This window comes from Teleopsis dalmanni, chromosome 2 (genome assembly GCF_002237135.1).
Source record: "Teleopsis dalmanni isolate 2A chromosome 2, ASM223713v2, whole genome shotgun sequence".
Lineage (NCBI taxonomy): Eukaryota > Metazoa > Arthropoda > Insecta > Diptera > Diopsidae > Teleopsis > Teleopsis dalmanni.
Genome location: NC_051847.1, coordinates 59475677 through 59489498, shown reverse-complemented (window position 1 = coordinate 59489498; position 13822 = coordinate 59475677). Strand labels below are relative to the sequence as shown.

The following is a 13822-nucleotide window of genomic DNA, read 5'->3' as shown; positions in this document are numbered from 1 at the left end:
TTAATGTATATTTTAAAATTGTTAAAATAAAATTTAAATGATTAAATATATTAAATATTATAAACGTTTAGCGTATTATAATTAAAACACTTAATTTACATTTTCTTTAAATAAAATCTAATGATTTGTTTTAGCTATTGTTATATATAAAAAAAAAATCAAAGAATAACCTAAAAATTTTTACGAGATTACTGACTATTCACTGTAGTTTAAATAATCTTCTAACGAAGTTAGGAATTCAGTCCAACTCAGACTACAGATACTGTAGAGAAGAGAGAGAAACTGCATGTCAGGTGCTTGCACAGTGCCCGCACTGATGCACAAGCGAAAGAAAGACCTATGAGGGTATTTCATGAATCATAAAGATTCAAGACTAGGTAAGATAGGCTCTATACTGTCTTTCATTAAAGAATTCGGACTTGAAGAAACACACTCATCCGACTAAGAGGCAGAATAGATCTTTTAGATCGCAGTGCACTACCCCTTTTCACAATAATAACAATGATGATATATATAACAAAAAATAACTAAACACAAAAATAATTATTTTTAAATTTTAAGAAATTAATTATAAAATACTTTACTATCAATTACAGCAATATATGAATTATTATTAAATCTTTAAAAATTTATTATAAAATAGGTTAATAATTGTTCTTAATTTCTTGCTTAAAAGAAGTTATAATGACCTCATATTGAGTCAATTTTCGAGAATTATTCGTAAATATACTCTATACATAAATATTTATGACAGTTTTTGTCTCAATAAAAGTTCTACAAACGTCTTATACATTTTAATGAAAGCTAATATGTTTCATATAATTTAATAAACATGCAATAATAAATATGATTTACTACAAGTACCGGAAGTGTCAAGAAAGTATCAGAAGTCAGTCAATGAAACGTAAAATATATATTATTCATTAGAATTTATTTTGTCTAAGTAGATCTTTTCCAGAAATCATGCATTTATGACAACGAATAACACAGTCATCAAAACAATTTCTTTAACTAATTTTTTAGAATCGACTTCAGTACACGGCGTGAAATCTATTTTATGTTATTTATTGATTGAAAACGGATACTTTAAGGTTATAATTTAAGTTTATGGAAAAAGAAAAAAGTCGATCAAAGCCATGTTAGAAAAGTGGTTTCCAATCCAGCGACGACATATTTTTGTTGAATCCTTACGAAGCGTATAGCCATTTGCGTCTATTTATAAAAACGAAGGTACTATAAAAAGATGATACGTTATAGTTGTGCAAAATCTATGAGTTTTCTTTCTACAGATCTTGTCTTATTTAGACCTCACATAATGTTCAAAAAATATTTCCTATTTAATCTCCTACGTTATTGTAACAATTTCAATTACACTATAACCGCTTTTTCGGTTTTGGCTTAAATTAAAGACACTGAGTTCTTTCAAAAGACTTAAATTCTACCGGCACAAGTCAAGCAACAACGCGTTTCATGCCCAAAGAATCATTTGAAATGGTACAAATCGATTCGTGAGATACAAAAATTTCAGAGACTGCCTTTTTCAGAATAAAATGAAGATACAAACAACCGTTTCTTTATTGTAACGACATTATGTTCAATTGAACACGTTACTGGCCGACAAAAACGACATAGACCTTCCACCACATCTCAACAGTTTTATGCACTGCACCTGATATATGTATATGATTAAGCTTTATTTTGCTTTACAATAAATTTCATTTGCAATACAAAATTTAATACAGATTCTTTTTACCAGTTCTAAAAATCGTAAATCACGCTTGAAATTAAGTCAAAAAATGGCGCCGTGTAAGTAAACTATGCGACACTCATATTTATTTAATTTTAATAATATTTAACAAAAAGGCATTTTTCATTTTACTTATTTCACATATCCAAATAATAACACAACAAGCAAAAGCGGATTTATAAGGTTATATATTCTATTTCAAATAGAAATCTGTGCTTTCGGCATATAACAATTGATTCGTATTTCAGCTGTTACTTTATAGCATTTCACTAAAGATTGTTGAGCTAATATGATGAAATTCATTTCGTTGCAGAAAAAACTGCTTTTGTCATATTCATATATATATTTCAAAATGTCACAACCATGCTTAACGCATTGTGGTTTCCATGCAACATTCTCCACTTCTTCGAAAAATTTAATAATAAAATATTCGTAACCGATGTTCAAAGTTTATTTGTTTGAAAATTTAATAGACTTCGCTGTAAAAGGAGGAAATGCCTCGAGTGCTGCATATGACGATTTATGGGTTGGAAAACACGCATGAAATTAAAGTATATATGTTTGAAAACACCTTCAAATGGTATACGTATATGCATTTGTTTATTTTTTTTTCAGTTTGTTCAGTTATTACTATTTGTAACTGCTGATCAATTTCTAAAATTCAAAATTTATTCTACTACAAAATGAAATGAATTTTTTGAACTTTACTTACTGTATAAATGAATTGAAAACTGTAAAATAAACAATTTTTTGAAACGAAAGTAATAAACTTATTAAAGATGATTTTTTTTTATAACAAAAGTTTTTACTTGACAAATGATAAATAAAATTTTAGTACGTTTTTGTCAACTTAAAATATGACATTGTTTCTTCTTGAAAACTTAACTAGATCATCAAATTTTAGAATCTCATAAACATATTGCATACTTTCTGGCGCAGCAATTAATTTTCAAATAAAATATTTTTAGACTCGATCGGTTTTTTTTATAAATACCTAAATAAGCTTGATTTTTCACACAGATTAAAAGTTTATTAAACTACAACATCAGTAAGGTCTTAACCTTTATCATATGGGCAACTATGTGGTTAGATATAAAATGTAAAGAAATGAATAACACACTATACTTGAATTCTTGGTTGGGTAGGGTATGCATGGATCTTGAAGTGCAACCATTTACTCAGTAGAAACGTGCACAAATGAAGTTAAGAAACCACCCTATTGTACATTCAATGTGTTAATTTATGTTGGAGACCCCATTTCCTATTAACTGGTCGTTTGGACAGTACTCGTCCTTTTTGCCCTTTTGTTATGTACTTAGCCTTAAGTAAGCTTTAAATCCAGGATTTAGTTGAGGAAGGTCAAAGTTGGGTATTTTAATTGTCCCAATAAACAAATCAGTTCCATTTTGTTTGAATTTACCCCTAAACTGCAATCTTTGACCCAAAAGCTCATTGATCCTACTAGAATACAATTCAAGCAGCAGGCTAAGAACGTTTTTGATATATAAACAAATTTTTTATACAGAATGCACGATTTTCAATGTTTTTTTTGTTAATTGCACCTCTACGAAAGAAAGATAGAATCTGGGTGGTGTCGAGTGTTCAGGTTTACTATTTACGCATGGTTTTTGCTTCATCAATTTATTGAACAATCTAGTATACGAATTCCACGTATAAGAGAAATACTATTTTAACAACTATTTTCGTTCCAATTGAATCCATGAAATTTAATATAAGTGCATTTGCAATTAATCAAATTTCTTTATAGTGTTGGAGTATAATTAAAAAACAATTAACAAGACTGTAGTATTTAAAAGGAAATTAAAAAAATTAGAACAATCATTAGTAGATATTGAAAATGCAAACTGAATGCAATTTAATGCGGATTATCTAACCATTAGTCCATTTGGCGTATGAATACCAGAAATCCAAAATGAATTCATTGAAACGGAGTACAAATCCGCAGCAAAATTGATTTGAAATGCACGACATATGTGCACAAATTGCAGAGAAGAACAAAATTGAATATTTTCAATGTGATACGATGGAATCAATTACTTAAAACTGCTGAACACTTGAAAAGGACATGCTTTGTGTCAGCTCTATTGAAATTTACTTGCAGCAGCTTTGTCCTTATTCAAAAATTTTCAATGTAAGAAAAAATTTTTTTCAATTCTTTATAAAATATTTGAAAAGCATTCCAATATAATATATCTTTTAAATCTTCATCTTTTCACAAAGTGTTAGACGAAATTCTATTTCACATTGTTAGATTGTATTTCTGTTAATTCTACTTAATATTAATTTCCAACATTTATTAAAATACTTTATTTATCTATTTCAGAGCAACGATAAAATTCAATTTAACTTTTGTATTCATGAGAAAACATCTACTAAATAATACCAAAAGGATATTAAATAACTGATAAAGGATAAAGGCAACAGAATCAACCTTCTGTAAAGCAAACAAACTGAAATAACAGAAAACAAGAAGAAAAAAATCTATCACAACAACATAAATCCACACAAATATTTATGTCCTTACGTTTGTATGCAGATATGTGTGTGTCGGCGTCTATGGAAACGTAGCTTAGAATCCTTTTTGTATAAAATAAAAACACACAATAACAGAAAAACAAAACAACAAAAAAATATAAACTGTTTGAACAAATAAAAATCATAATAAAAAATACTCCAAAGGCAGTATTAAAAAAACAATGGGTGAAAATCAAATTTCTGGCAGTGCACATTCCACTGCCAGTTCCATAGCTGCCATTCTACAAAACGTATTAACAACGACAACAACAACAAGTTCCAATTTAGTTGCCGGCGGAATCGGTACGGCGGAATCAGATGGAACGGAAGCTCCGCCCGACCCCTTCGTAAAGCTTCGCAGACAATGTTACGAGCGCTTAAACAAAACAGCAACGAATTACGTTGCAGGTGAGTATTAAAAAAAAATTTTATAAAAAGGTATAAAAAAAATATAAAAAAAAAATAAAAAAAATATAAAAAAGAAAATAATACAAAAGGACATAACTAAGAGATAAATGGAAATTTAAATAAATATGAGCCTTAAATCGGAAATTATTGCTTTACAATTTATCGTATAATTATTTTTTTTCCTATTGCATATAATTGAAATATAAAAAGAGAAAAATAAAAAATATAAAAGGACTTTTCACTTTTACACTTTATTAATATTTTTGTTATGTTATTTGTGTTAAAAAGGAAAACTCTGTCCTGGCACATTTGATGGTTGGCTTTGTTGGCCGGATACAGCTGCTGGCACTTCCGCTTACGAACCTTGTCCGGATTTCATAATAGGTTTCGATCCATTAAGTAAGTATTTATTATTATAAGCTGAGCTAAATTTTAAATTTATTATATTTAAACAGTATTTGGGATATACTTGATGCACTGGAAAAATTTAATAAAAATATTTTCCGGCGTAAAGATTATGGGTATTAAAAAAAAAATAAAAAATTATAATAATTCTTAATTTAGCAGTTGTCAGCAATCTTTTTCTACACAAAAATAAAAAAATAAAAATAAAAAAAATACAAGTAAAGATTGTTTAAGACTTACAAGTGCTTTATAACAGATATACAATACTACCCATAGGAGCTGATATGTGCTCCCAATTGACATAATTTCCACTTTGTTCTAGCCAGCAGAGAGTGTGACTCTCGACGTATTAAAAGATTTTGCATGACAAATGAGAAAATCTCAAAAATGAAAAAGAAAATACTAAACAGGAAAATACCAAACAGGATACAAATGGACTATATATACGTTTCGAGCTAAGGCTCAGCATTTGTGTTGTGGCAGTATTTGTTGCATGTGGAAGCCTCATAAAAATTTACTGTGCTCAATTTGTTACCTTTTCGTAAGGTATAAGGTACTTTTTTTTTGAATGAAAAATCTCTTGAAATACTTAACAAATAGAAATTCGTTTTGAATACTTACCGAAAAACATTCCCTACAGATTTTAGATATGCTTTTTAATTTATTTGCATTTTGTTACCGTACAATTTACTTGTTTATTTACTCTACATTTATACTACAAATAAATACTCGTGTGTTGCTCCTTAAAGTGCTTCAAAACTGAATTTGAATCAAAAGTTAAATTAAGCATTGTTAAAGTAGTGTCCTTTGGGTCTTAAACACTCATTTGAGATTAGTATAAGTAGATTGAGGATAAATATAAAATGTACTCCTGTATGTGGAATATGCAATATATGAACATTTTGTTTCCGGTGCTGATATTCGCACAGTTGTAAAAATAATTCTACTTACTTAATATTAACGGTACGATAATTTAATTTCATAATTTATTATATAATTAACAATTATAATTTTATATTGAAAAGAAATTAAGTAATCGCACAACAAACTAAGTTCGTGAATACAGTATAGATTATACAGCCATAGATTGAGAAATGCATTTACAAATGGATTATTTTATTAAAACAAAGAATATGGTGTTTAGTTCTGTAAAAATAGCCTTCCACTATGGTAGAATCGCGATAGGAACCAAGAAAGTTAACGCTATTTATGATGTACTGCCAAGCGGTTATATTGGTTTGTTCAAGATTGATAAAGAGAAAAGCTTTTGGATGTTATATTGGAGCACTTAAAACTGAGACAGACCTGAGATTGAAATCAAGAAAGATTATGATGTATATGATAATTATTAAGTTACAGGCTAATCAAATAATTATTTTGGTTAGTTCAGAATTGATCAAAATAAAAGGTCTTTCATAATATTATGACTATTTATCAAATATTTATAAATATGACGATCTGTACAAAATCAATTCCTTTACCAATTTCATTACCATTACAGGGTGATTTGAATTGGGAATTGGGTACCAAGTTTATAGTTGGGAATTGGAATTGGAAAATACCAATTCCTAAGTACAAGATATTGAAATAAAAAATTGAGTTGCTGGATAATAAGTGGAATTGAAATTGAAAATCCCAAGTCCTAGGACTTAGGATTTTCCAGATAATTTACAAAAGTTATTGAGGGAAGAAAAAGCATCTGATAAAGAGGTAGTCAATATGTTCTAGTATTCTAATTATAAATTCGCTATTATGCATGTCAATCTCACTCATAAGTGGTATATAAGTTCCGATTACTTGTAGTTTAATATATAAAGAGTACAGGACTGTAATAGCAGTTCTGGTAAATACTGGTAAATAATTTTTAATTTCCAGTTTTTGAACTATATCGTGTTAATAGCAGCATAAGAGCTTTTCCTTTCACTTAAAATATAGTTCTTACACTTAATATTCCATATATTATCTATACTATATTCACATAAACATGAATATTGTCATTATTAACCTAAATATGAACTAAGTCCATATGAATATGTAAAGGTACATGTATTCTTAAAATTGAAACAAGGTGAATACGTATGAATACATGTAATTCGTCATACTATTATGTGTCTCTCTCTAATTAACATTTTAATATTTTTATTGTAATATTTTCCAGTTTATTAATAAACATATATACTCCATTTAAAGTAATTCAAAATAGTAAAAAAATCAGTTAAAATCTGAAAGCCATTTTTGCTTTAATGCAGAGAATACGTACTTTCGATTTCATGCATGTAAACATTTTATGTTTGACCTGAAGAGTCCATTAACATTTATGGACGTACTCATGCATATGTGGAAAGAAAAAACAGCACTCAACATAATAAACCAGGAATAGTTGACCTGTTGTAACCTTTTAATATAGCACATAAATATCTACAAACCTATAATGGCTTAGTGCTGCTCCAGTGAACACGCACGATTTTATCAAACTCAGCTACAAAATCATTGCATAAAATTTTATTACTTTTATTACATCAGATTTTACTTTTAGTTCTACTAAAGCTATTTTTATGTGCAAAATGGAGTCCTTCTAGTGAAATCAGTTCCTTGAATTCTTAAAAAGGATTTCCATTCAAAATCGTATTTTTTTAACTTATTTTTTTACTAGTTAAATAAAAACCCTTGAGAAGATAAAAAACAAACGACGGAATAAAATTTAATTGATTTTTACTATGTGGTTTGATTATTCTGAATCAATCTTTTAATTACTTTTAAATTGCTAAGTAAATAAGAGTGGATAACTTAAAAGCAACCCTCGTAAAATTTTTTAAATTGCTTTATTAATAAAAGCTAAAATTTTAAAATTACTTTAAATGATTTACAATTCTGAAATATAAAAATTAATTTATATTGCTCAACATTTTGTGGGAAGTATGGCAAGGATTCATTTCACTCATTCATTTTCATTTAAAACCATCAGTGTTATTAAGTGTTATTTGTTACTTGAGATAATCTTATGCTTTGAAGTCACAAATAAAGCCACCAATAATATTAATCAAAATAATGCACACCAAAGAAGCCACAGATCAGTGCCACAGAAATGCTACTTCAAAAGGCAATCAAAATGTATCCTGTTGTGTTTTAAGGCTAATTAATTTGTAATTCAATTGGGTTTTGTTTTAATATGAACTTTTTAACATAAAAGCCAGAAATTCGCAAATTATTGTTGCCAGCCAAATTTAAGTTAATTTGATACCAAACATTTTGTGGGAGTGTAATGATATTAGCCACAGCCGGAGAACAGGAAACAGATGTCCTCAAGTATATTAAGTTCGCAGCGAGCACACTTTCTCCTACCGAGTCTGCGAGTCTGTCATCGCGGACAGACAATGGAAGCTTTTCAAATTATACATAAACGTGTGAATGCGCGTGTTAATCTGTTACTACATATCACATAAACCAGATATCTGTATATATAAACATGTTTTCTTTGATATCTGAAACCATGAAAACCGTTTGCCATTTCTAATTTAACTTTTTTATGTGAAATCCATGATACAACGAAAATTGTTGTATTTTTAAGTTTGCTTTCATTAACACTTGTTGATGTTTTTCTTTGTGGTTTGTTGTGTTTTTATGGTCAATCTATCGACAACAATATTTAAACATTTTCTAGTGCAGAGCACATGACTCACACTAAATATAAACTTCTAGAGTAAGTTTCACCAACAGCTCACGTCCAATGACACCACAAAAAATCGTGCTCCAGCTACAGTTCTTGCCACACTCTTCTTCTTCTTTGGCATAGTGTATTCTTCCTTTTGGTGCAAAAATTGGCACATTGGCATATTATATAAAAAGCCATTAACTTTTATGGCATATCCTGTTAGCGGATGTGGCTGGTATTCACTTTTTTCCACACAACTGATTTCAAATTATCCAAAGATGTTTTCGCTTAAATTAAAACATAAAACTTTACTGCAATTTTACTAAATAGAATTTAAGAGATTTGGAAATAAAAATTTGTGATTTAAATAAATTTTATTGTATTAGAGTATAGTAAATTCTTATTTTTAAACAATAATAAATACAATCGATACTATTGATATTATTGATATAAAAAAAAAGGAAATAAATTAACAAATAAATAATAAATAATTGAACTCTATTGGCAAATCTAAATGTTTTATTAAAAAAATTGTTTTGAAATGAAAAAACATTAATACCTATATATAACATCAACTAATTTCAATATTATCGTTTTAATCGACCCAGTTACACGACTCCGATCTGTACGCTATACTAATGAAAATGTAGAATGTGAGAAACATTAATGTAGTACGCGTTCCACTTGTGGAACTTTCGCCAAATTTCTACCTATTATTGTAGAGAAGGGAAGAGGGTTAGAATATTTCCGAGGTAAGGCACGCACTTACTGTCGTAAGTAGTGACTAAAATACTGACACCACCCAACACTGTTTGGAGTGTAAATAATAGTAAGTGAGTTTCACTTACGACACCTGACCGGAATTGTGAAACTGGTATCACGGTGTCAGAGTCCTGACCAATTGAAGTTGACATCTTAACGGGAATGTCGTAGTGGCTGTGGTTCAAACCCAAATTTCGGCGGGTAGAATGATTAAATTTATTTACTTTTATTCGATGTGGAATTTCGGCCTCCACCCGGATACTGAAACTCAAATATCAACAGAGGTGTTAAGTAGGCTTCGCTCCTCACATGTGGGAATTTATGCCAAACACATAACTTCAATTAGTAGCTGTGGAAATTCCTTAAAATTTCAATGGGGCGTTACATCCTCGTTTTCTGTGACAGCATTGTCGCTCTGCCTACAGAAATAAAAAATGAACTTAAAAATAAATCTATTCAAGATTAGCCAGACTGTCTATTATTTCTATTTCTATTATTTTTATTAGTTGAGTCAACTTTTAAACATAATTTACTTAAAGTGCAATATTAAAAAGAGTTCTCACAATTTCATTTATAAATATTTCACGAAGGTTAGTTTTCCCCAACAGTTTTTAAAAATTTACTGTTTATGTCATGACCAAGAAATTTATTTTAAATATTTATTATTAGACTTATTGGTTTATTGGTCAGGTTGTGAAAACATGTATCTTTGTTGATTACATTTTTTTATATTAGAAAAAAAAAAACTGCTAGTTTTAATAATAAGCTATTAATAAATATTTAAAAATAAAAACTGACCAATAATAATAAAATGTTATGAGTATACTTATACTTACAACGTATCTATTCCACAGTAAATCTATTTTTGAAAATATAAAAATAACAACAAATTTTTAAAATAGTTCTTATTTTAAACAAGGGAAAAAAAAATTTTAAATAGTTTTATTTAAATCTTTACATTTCAAAATTTTTTGGAATATTGTTCTCCCTTCAAATTGCATATTTTTATTAAGAACTTGAACGGGTACTTCATTATATTGAAGGAATGTTTAAGCAATTTTTGAGGTTTTTATTTTGTTAACAGTTTTCAATGTTCAGATACTTTTTCAAAAGCATAGTGCTCAGCAAATGAAATGTTTCTTGTTAAGCTTTCTATAATTCAGTTTTAATTATTCTATTTATTATTATATCAAAAAAAAAATGTTTACAGTTGCTCTTTACTCTAATAATATTAAATGTGTATGAAGAAAATCATCTTATGTTAGCATATTTCAGATAGTTTTCTTATAATTAAAAGTTAGTTTTCAGAAAATAAATTTTATTTTCAAATTTTATAACTATACTCTCAAATAGTCATTATTTAGAAAATAAAATAAGAACTATGAGGAACTAAATAACAATTATGCTTAAGAACATAGCTATAACTATATACGAGTATATACACATATAGAAGTAAGTTCCTGGCTACGAATCTTAATTATATACTTACTTATTTTATAAGAGAACATAGGGAAAGAAATTAAATATGTCAGATATTTAAACATATGAGGGTAATTATTTAATAAGATATATTTTGGAAATATATTAGAAGGAGGGGTTGCATTAGTCTTAATTATATTTAAAATTGCTTGCATTTAAAAAATTAAGTAGTTTATATAAAAAGGTTTAACAAATTAATTAAATTTTGCAGGGTATGCACACAAAGAGTGTGATGAGGACGGAGAATGGTTTAAGCATCCACTAACAAACAAAACCTGGTCCAATTATACAACCTGTGTAAATCTGGATGATTTAGAGGTACATATTACAAAGAAATTTATATAATTTACATGCAATTTAAAACAATTTTCGTATTAGTATTATTAATATATAAAAAAACGTTATTTTGAAAACTTATTTTACAGTGGAAGCACAGCATTAATCTTATATCTGAAGTGGGCTATTGTATATCATTAATAGCAATATTACTATCTCTAGCGATATTGGGATATTTCAAGTAAGTTAAAAAGAATTTAATTTTAATAAATAAAGTAGTCTATAAAAAATATGAATATTACATAAATTCTAAGAAGTATGCAATTTCTTTAAGGACTTATTATCCGTACTATATAAATTCATATCTATTTCTCGACTTTACAACACATGCACAATTTTATTTTTACAATTTTACAATATTTTTCAATTCATTGAAAAAAAAAAATTCTTTTACAAAAATGAAAAAAGTTTACAAAGTCAATTCTCATTCGTTTGAATTTTAAATCTCAATAAAATACAAAAACAGATTAAAAATTAAATAAAAAGATTTTTAATAGAAAAAGATACTTTAATTATTTGCAGCAGCTACGCTTAATTATATAATTTTTTTTTGGATAAAGGTTTCGTTTTATTGAGAGTGAATCCTCCCTGCTTATACGATCTTTTAATTTCTTTTTCCAAAGCATTAGCTCTTAACTTTATTAAATATAGGGAACACTCCGTATATAAAATTTTAATCAGCTGCAATTGTATGCAAGTATGTGATTCTTTCATTCTACGTAGAGCATAAAGGTTCTGCTATCAGTTGCAATCCAACTCTGTTGCGAAAATAACCGTTAATGGTGTTAAAACAGAAGTCATCGAACGAACTTTATACGAAGTAATGTCCACGAAACACCCTGTATGTAAAACTCTTATTAGCGCTAATTATACGTATGCATGTGATTACGTCCTTTTTGGTAGATATAAGGAGGTAAAAAACTTTTTATAGTTTTTATTTCGCATTTCATTTACCGCCTCAGAATAAGGACCGACACACCGGAGTATCTTCTCCAATTAATTCAGTTTAATTATTTTTTATTTTACTATTTATTGAAGAAAAAAATTGGAATGCATTCTTGTTACCTTAAAATGCAAAAGTAATTTGCTAATTAGATTAAAATAAAAGAATCGCTGTACTCGATCTTGTGGAGCCCATCACAATGCAAGCTTGAACAGTTTACCGTCTTCTGTAATAAATCCAAACACACTTTTAAAATTAAGTTTACTACTCCATCCATGTTTCTACATATTAAGCAGTAAATGTTCAATCTTAATTAGATAAAATATATTTTGAACATATTTAAACAATACTCATTAAATGTAACTTAATAATTTATAGTAGTTGAAACAATTAGTGTGATTAAGCTTGTTGAAATGTGATTAAATAAATGTTTGCTGAAAACTGCTGACAAATAAAAAATTATCGTTCGATATACAAACTTCACAATTCGGTGAAGAATAATTCCGCATTACTATATATGTTAAAACATAAAAAAATTATTAATCCATCAAAACAAATTTCATTGTCTTCAGAGCAAATCCCATCAAATGCACTAGAACTATGCCATTCCTATTAGTATAAAATTTTTATTATTAAAATCTGATAGATAATTTTATGGCATGTATTTTTTGTATATGATTTCCGGTATCATGTCCGCCAACGCTACGAGATACATGGTCCATTCGATCAGTCCAATTTTTTAGATCGGACTATTTTTTGCAATAAATGCGCCCGTATGGCATCAATTGTGACATGTATATTGGCTTTTAATGCTTCAAAAGTTGCTGAGCTATAAAACGTAATCGAAAGGCGTAAAATCGCACGAACGAGGGGATTAACAGACCAGGTCATAATAGCAACTTCTGAAAATAAATTGCCATGGCTATGTTTTACTGATTAATTTTGGGAAACAAAAATTCAGTCAACCCTTCACCGTAATGGCAACTCCTTCCTTATTTCGAAATAAAGACCTATAATGGCACCAACATATACACCGCACCAAACAATCATTTTTAATGGATGTAATGATAATTCGTTAACGCCTCATCTTCGCTTCATATAAAGCAATTTTACTCATTGATATGATTATTATATTGACCGTAAAATAGACGAAGTTCTCTATAAACTTCGCGAACAGATTTATTTTTTCAAAGAAAATTTACACAATTTGTAAGCGTTGATGAATTGCCAAACCATATTTTACAGAAATGTTTGACATGCTAAGTGTTCGAACCATTTTTACCGATATCTATAGGTCTCATGCAGTTCAAAAAAAAACTACCGATATATTTTATGAGAAATGTTTGACATGCTAAGTGTTCGAACCATTGTTACCGATATCTATAGGTCTCATGCAGTTCAAAAAAAAACTACCGATATATTTTATGAGCTTTTTTTAAATTATAAATTCAGAATATTATACACACTGAACGTATATATATATCGCTGTCGAAAACTTATTCCGGAATTGTGTGGAAGCGATTGGCTATGACCTCCTCTCAGCCTGTTTAAAGAC

The 13822-nt window shown here is 28.4% G+C and overlaps 2 protein-coding genes across 2 annotated transcripts in view; both read left to right on the top strand.

Annotated features, from left to right (window-relative positions):
• LOC119674662 (calcitonin gene-related peptide type 1 receptor-like) overlaps positions 1 to 2932 on the top strand; it is a 34972-nt gene extending 32040 nt beyond the window's left edge. The window contains exon 7 of the mRNA XM_038085811.1: positions 2768 to 2932. Coding sequence (XP_037941739.1) covers positions 2768 to 2932 — 165 coding nt within the window. The remainder of the gene's footprint in view (positions 1 to 2767) is intronic.
• Positions 2933 to 4096: 1164 nt separating this feature from the next.
• LOC119685787 (calcitonin gene-related peptide type 1 receptor-like) lies at positions 4097 to 11509 on the top strand. Its single transcript, XM_038100168.1, has 4 exons — positions 4097 to 4690; positions 4979 to 5089; positions 11200 to 11306; positions 11414 to 11509. The coding sequence occupies exons 1-4, from the start codon at positions 4465 to 4467 to the stop codon at positions 11507 to 11509; spliced, it is 540 nt and encodes a 179-aa protein (XP_037956096.1). The 5' UTR covers positions 4097 to 4464.
• The last annotated feature ends 2313 nt before the right edge of the window (positions 11510 to 13822 follow it).

Bases quoted from the DNA above. Each gene is read 5' to 3' on its own strand.
- LOC119685787 (XM_038100168.1), top strand. From the start codon at position 4,465: ATGGGTGAAAATCAAATTTCTGGCAGTGCACATTCCACTGCCAGTTCC. The intron at 4,691-4,978 runs GTGAGTATTAAA...TGTGTTAAAAAG, and splicing joins AGCAACGAATTACGTTGCAG to GAAAACTCTGTCCTGGCACA. The intron at 5,090-11,199 runs GTAAGTATTTAT...TAAATTTTGCAG, and splicing joins AATAGGTTTCGATCCATTAA to GGTATGCACACAAAGAGTGT.